Source organism: Nilaparvata lugens, chromosome 7 (assembly GCF_014356525.2).
Source record: "Nilaparvata lugens isolate BPH chromosome 7, ASM1435652v1, whole genome shotgun sequence".
Taxonomy (NCBI): domain Eukaryota; kingdom Metazoa; phylum Arthropoda; class Insecta; order Hemiptera; family Delphacidae; genus Nilaparvata; species Nilaparvata lugens.
Window position 1 is genome coordinate 52,739,809 of NC_052510.1, and position 7,222 is coordinate 52,747,030.

At 30.6% G+C, this 7,222-nt stretch overlaps 1 protein-coding gene across 1 annotated transcript; it reads left to right on the plus strand.

The window, feature by feature from the left end:
• Positions 1-44: 44 nt before the first annotated feature.
• LOC111059485 (ras-like GTP-binding protein RhoL) lies at positions 45-578 on the plus strand. Its single transcript, XM_022347148.2, has one exon. The coding sequence runs from the start codon at positions 45-47 to the stop codon at positions 576-578; it is 534 nt and encodes a 177-aa protein (XP_022202840.1).
• Positions 579-7,222: the final 6,644 nt, after the last annotated feature.

Genomic DNA, 7,222 nt, shown 5'->3' on the forward strand with positions numbered 1-7,222 from the left:
GGTTTTGGAAAAAATCAATTTTATTAGAAACTCATTTCACAAAAATGCGGTTGAAATTGACAGTGATTGGCGACGGAACAGTGGGCAAAACTTGTTTATTGATAACTTACACCAGAAGAGCATTCCCCACCGAATATGTGCCAACCGTTTTCGAGACGCTCCCCCTGACGATCAGTGTTGACGGCGAAAGCTATGAGGTGAACCTATGGGACACAGCTGGTCAGGAGGAATACGAAAAACTGCGACTTTTGTGCTACCCGCACACTAACTGTTTCATAATGTGCTACTCGGTGCCGAATCGCAGTTCGTTTGATAATATTCTGACCAAGTGGCATCCGGAAGTGAAGAAAATGTGTCCCGGTGTCCCCGTGCTGTTGGTGGCCACGAAAACCGACATCAGGACAGCTGACAGGGACTCGGTGTCCGCGGCCGAGGGCGAAAAGATGCGCAAACGCATCAAAGCCGCCAAATTCATCGAATGTTCTGCGCTGAGTGGAGTCGGACTCGAGGATGTTTTCCAGGAGGCCGTCAAACTGGCGCTTGGGCGAAAACAGAGTCATGACTGTGTATTTATCTAGTGTAAATTAGATATTTTTTTTTTCAAATTTGTTGACAGCCACAGTCAAATTTCCTTGCATTGTAAAAGTATAGGATAGTTCTTAAAACTGTTGTTTTATAAATAAGCTACCAGCTGGGCTTAAACTGATCATTATCCAGTACATTATTTAGTAAGAAAACTTTTTTTTGTAAGGGTGATACCCACATGAGCTCTAGGCTTGTGCGTGGGTAATGCGCTTTGATTGATTGTTGTTTTATAAATAAGCTACCGGCTGGGTTTAAACTGATCATTATTCAGTACATTATTTAGTAAAAACAATTTTTTTTGTAAGGGTGATACCCACATGAGCTCTAGGCTTGTGCGTGGGTAATGTGCTTTGATTGATTGTTGTTTTATAAATAAGCTACCGGCTGGGCTTAAACTGATCATTATTCAGTACATTATTTAGTAAAAACAATTTTTTTTGTGAGGGTGATACCCACTTGAGCTCTAGGCTTGTTCGTGAGTGATGAGGTTTGATTGATTGACTTTTATTTTGTGCTAGGTCTACAAAGACCCATTGCACATCCAATGAGGTGGATGATAATGAATTCACCCACAGTTTTAGGTGGGTTCCGAACCATCGGGAAGCAATTCACAACTCATTAATCATATTCAGAGAAGTTGGCACAAGCGGTCACCCTTCCAACTGGAGTAGCAGACGTTTGACTTTTAACTTATATAAGCGATAGCTTATCAATGTGACCACTGAGTCAAACCGCTCCCCAATTATTTAGTAAGAATCATCTTTAAAATTCACACCTATAAAAAACCATTCTGATAACTTTTGGTTTGCCACTTTACAGTTTTTTTATTGTATGATGTGAAGTTTAATCAATCTGCACAATTAGCAAGCTATTGGGTAGTTGAGCCTAATTTACATTGAAGTGACGTGGCGGTGACGTGGCGCTGGCGTGGCACTGACTTTTTGCCACTCCGACGCCACTCTGATATAAACATAATTATGGTCTAATGGTAAACTGGAGTGGTGTTTCACCACGCCACTTCTGTTTACATTGAACCATATGTTTAAATGGAAGTAATTGAAGCCAGCGCCACGTCACTACCTTGTCCGTGCCACGTCACCGCCACGTCTCTTCATTGTAGAGGGCCTGACGTTTCACATTCCAAGTTCATTATTGAAATTCAGTTTTCAATTTATCTAGTCTCTTTTTTGAAATTTTTATTTGTAAAAATTTGGGAGAAGACAGTTTTGGGCTATGCCTGTTGTCTTCTCCCAATCATATTGTATTGTAATTATGATTTGTGATTGTCAATTAAATAAATAAATAATATTTAAATATTTCAAATTGAGCAATCAGCCGCGTAAGTTCATTCAGGTGGAAACTTGATTAATGTGACAGTAACTGATTGTAAAATTTAATGAAAAACAACATTTTATAACAGAAATTCTAATTTAAAATCGTTTAACGCTCGTCAATCTTTTTTTTTTTTTACCTGACATACCTGAACATTGTAGACTATGGAAGCATTTAAATTATAATACAGACTTTACTGTGAAATAATATAATAATTATTGGGAACTTGTATGTGTTCAGAGTAATAGAAATCATATTTATTTGTTTCTAGATGAATTTTATTTTAATATCAATAGCCAGTTGCAGAACCATCGATCAATATTTTTGATTTGAAATTCAAATATTTGATCTTTTATTTGAATTATTGATATGGCATTCCTGAGAATAAGTTACATTAATGCTAGTACGTTATCTCTTTAAGTTTCGTAAGTGAAAATTGAAGTTATAAATTGAAGAAATATACATGTTAAGCATATTAAAAGATCTACATGATAAGGTTTTTAGAAAAAAAATGTTGAAGATTTTGAGATGAATTGTTAATGTATTAGAATTATTGGATATTGAAGAGGATTTAAAATTGGTTATTGGAATTAGAAGTTGAAAATTAGATATGAATGTTTAGGCGTATTCATAGTTGAGAATGATAAAGTTTGGAGAGATTAGAAATAAGTATATTATACTTATAACATTCTGTTTTTCATATAATTTATTTTATTCAAATTATCGTTTGCATATTGAGTTGAAAGGTAAAGCTTTTTCACTTTTATTATATCTTCGACTAAATATGTATAGAAATTAACATTTACAAATTATATCTTTAATTTTTTGGCTTCATCCCAATATCTGATGATTATACAATTAAAACCAGTAATACCGTATATTACTTATTCATGATTAATGTGAAAAATAATTTATATAAAAATATGAGAATAAAATGATTATATTGTGTGTTTTTTTCAAATTTTCTGGTGATTATAAAAATGTTGAAATATTATAATGCACTTAATAGGTTGAATTCTTGACACATAGCCTAATAATTTTGTTCATTTATCTCATGTCTAAGCAATAATGGCATATATATATCTTGTAACAATAGTAGAAAGGACCATTCCAGACCACTTCAGACAGATGATCTGTTCTTCTCAACTCAATAAATACTTATATTAACTGATATTTTGATAACATTTTTAGTTCAAGATTGTCTTTATCAACTTGATAATGAAGACAAAAGTAATATATTTAAAATTGAAGAATTGATCTTCTTGTAGATTAATTCAATACAAAACTGCCACTGTAAATAAATTATTTGTTAGATTTATCTGTTCTGATTTTACCAGTATTTATGAGTGTTGTGCCAAATTATTCAGCAGGTGAAACAAGTTGAATCTTATTAGCAATTAGGGTATGTTACTGTTATATAATATTTTAAATAGGTCGTCTTGAAATAATTATTATTATATTGGATAGATTTCTAATTTATTGAATTATACAATCCTATTTGAGAGACGTTCGTATGTAATTTTATATAAATAGTTGTATATTTATATGTATTCACCAAAGTTATTTGTTGTGTGATTAAACAAGTGATTGTAATTACAATGAAGAAGCTAAAAAAGTCCACTATAGTCTGTCCTTCAATCTTGATTATGTGTGTCAGAAATGCAGGTGGAAAATATTCAAATTAACTGGTAGATAGTTTCGATAAATAATCTCATAAATTGAGATTTATAACATTGTATTATGTTTCTAGTCAGTTTTTCAGGTAGGTGCCATATTTTTATTAGTCCTTTTTTGGCTCATCATTGTTCTTTTATTGCAAGATAATTTAATAAATTTCATCCAATCGTTTGAAATATCATTTCCAAAGAATTGTCTACTTTTGGGCTACTTTTGAATATAAATAAAAATTAGAATAAATATAAGTTTAAAAATGATATAAATATCAAAAATAAGAAGCTTACAATAGTATTTATTCAATGCCATTTTATTTTTTTTCAAATCTCTTGATAATAGCATTATATAGCAGAAACATGTCGTGACTAAATCATTTAAAAAGTATACCAAGATCTCAATTTTTATTTATATTTGCAGAGAATATTGTTCGGCTTTATCATCTTATTATTTTTACTAACTATGCTACGCAATAGTGAGATATACATTAAACTGCCAGCTTTTCTTATAAATAACATCAGTATTCTACCCATCCAACCAACACTGACTGTTTCAAGTGAATCTAATTGAGTTGTCCTGTATTTTGATTTTTGTCCCAGAATTATTCCTGTCTTGAAAATCGATTATTATCGATGAAAGTTCCTGATTTTTTATTACATCATTCAAGTTCCTTGTTTTTCTTTGTTCCTAATTTTAAGTTTCTTTTTAATAGCAGTGAATATTTGAATATTGTTCGCCTAGTAGTGACTGACTCACATACAGACACTTGACCCAACACAGTGAGTCTAATGCGGGTAAATCTGCCTTTATATAATATTTATTATCATTATTATTAAACGATTTTGTCGGTAATTTATATACAAACATTAAGAGTGCGCATGCATGGAAAACAATGTTTTAGGATTGAGTGAAAATTCATTCAAAAGATTTTAAAAAACTAATTGTGTATGAGTGAGGTAGATTCTGAATGTTGTGCCCTGTCCAAAGAATTTTAAACCCTTTCTGTGATAAATGTTATTATTATTAGGTTTCATTTATTATACTTAGGTTTTATTCCTAGAAACTATTTTTGTATACTTTTCATTCGAGTTTGGCTTTTCTTATCATCCTAGATTTGCCTGCTCTTATTATTTTATTTCAAGTCGTAATTTATTTGTACTTGTTTAATATTTTGGAAACCTGTATGTTCCATTACCATTGATAAGTTATCCATTGATATTAAACTTTATTTATTTATTTGGATGTAAGTCTGCTTTACACTAGTGTTGATGATATGAAAATGTTTATTAGAGATATCGTTCAATCAATTATTATTTAAATAGAAAACTAAGGAGATCTGCATGTTGAAAGTTGAAATTGTCTTATAGTAGTTTTAAAAATTGTGATGTTATAATATTATAATTATTCGACTCCTAATTCAGTGAGATATTTTACTACCGTACACACAGTTTTGCTGAAATAACTTTCATTTTTATTTTCGAGCACTTGCACTTTATGTTTAACACTTGCATATCAGAGATATGAGAAAGAGAGATAAATTATTTCTCATAAAGCTATTCATAACTCTTCTTTTATTACTACACATTTTCTCGATTGATAATCAATTAATTCATATTTCACTAATAGAAGGGAATCCTTGTTATACGTGTAATCTACGAATAAACCAGTCTTGAACAAACACAAACAATCAGTGAGGTTACGGTTTACAGTGATTTTTTGTTGAAAATTCCCTCATTAGTTATAATTAAATTTTTTGATCTGTAGTTTCAATTTATTTTTTTAGTATCTAGTATATTTTTCATGAAATTAAGCATGTTATATCATGTTGATTTTATTTGTGATTTTCTTGTATTTATTATTCGAATGTCCTAATTGTACATTGTTTTATTCAATTATTTTGTTTTTATCTACTCGTATTAAAAAAACTTAATCACTTACTTCTGAATATCTCGACTCTACTCGTTGAATACTGTGGTTTAGCGAGCGACTATTGTAATAGACTGAAATACCTGTACCGTAGGTCTGTGTTTGCTGCCCGGCTAGGTCTATCATACTTCAGTTATCATTCCAATACAAAACTAACGCACATACCTGAAACTTGTGTTCGATTCCTTTTTTAACCCAACATTTTTTATTAATTTAATCGTCACAAACCCACGCACAAGTAACAGACGTGAAATTTATTCAGTAAAAGCGGAACAGTTTAAATTATCCCATAATAAATTTGAATTTGAATTTTTGAATTAGGAGTCGACTAGGTTAGAATAAGAATAAATAAAAACTATACTCTTGAGTCCTGATCAGAATGCGTATTGTAATAAAAATAATAATTGCATTTAATTGTCAATCGTTTTGTTGGACTAGTCATGATAGTCTGACTAGTCACAATAATGTACATATTATAATATCATAGTTACTATTTATTATAATAATATTATTATATAAATGATGAAGATGATGTCGATTGCATTGTATTATAGAATTATATACTTACAATGTATACTTAACTTCATTAAAATAGTATTCAATTGTCGTCAATGAATTCACGTAGTTTTTCTTTTTCTGTGACTTGATTCCATTTTGTAAATAAGCTTTGGCTATTGACTTTCGGTTCACTTCCCATAAAAATGTATTATAAATTATTGAATAAAGCCTTGTTCACACCATTGCGATTCGCATGACGTCTACAAGAGCGAGAGAATTTTGACACAAAAATGTTTGAAATCATCGCCATCGCTCTGTCATGCGAATAGCATAAGGCTTCTTCAACCTCTTTCCCGACACTAATATTATTGTTGCCTATTGCTATTCCACTTATTATTCTTAAAATTGATTCCAAGTTTTTATGAAGAATATCAAACGCATTTGAATAATTTCTTAATTTCAGATATTTAATTCATTTTATTAAATTCAAGTTAACTGATACCGTAAAAATATCCCTTTATTAGAAAGGTTTTGGTATGTATCAATACACTTTCTTCTTAACATTTTGAGGATTTCTCCAATTTTTGTAATAAATAAAAATTCTGGTAGCTTTCACTCGTAGAGCACCCTTAGGCTCAACTCACACTACCTCGACTCGAATCGTACGACTCCAGTCGAGTTTACTCCAGTCTCTCGACCTTACGAATTTTTCGCTCATTGTCACTACTTCAGTTCCATGCTACTCTATTTTCTAACCATACTTCTTTAAAAATATAAGATTTAATTCGTCACTAATTTGCATGTAACAAATTTTATAATAACTATTATAAATATATTGTCTTATCTAATTCGTATTATTGTCTTATCTAAAATGATGAAACATCACTTTCATGAAATATTACCCCTCTAATTCGTATTATTGTCTTATCTAAAATGATAAAACATCACTTTCATGAAATATTACCCTTCTAATTCGTATTATTGCTTTATCTAAAATGATAAAACATCACTTTCATGAGACATTACCCCTCTAATTCGTATTATTGTCTTATCTAAAATGATAAAACATCACTTTCATGAGACATTACCCCTCTAATTCGTATTATTGTCTTATCTAAAATGATAAAACATCACTTTCATGAGACATTAACCCTCTAATTCGTATTATTGTTATCTAAAATGATAAAACATCACTTTCATGAGACATTAC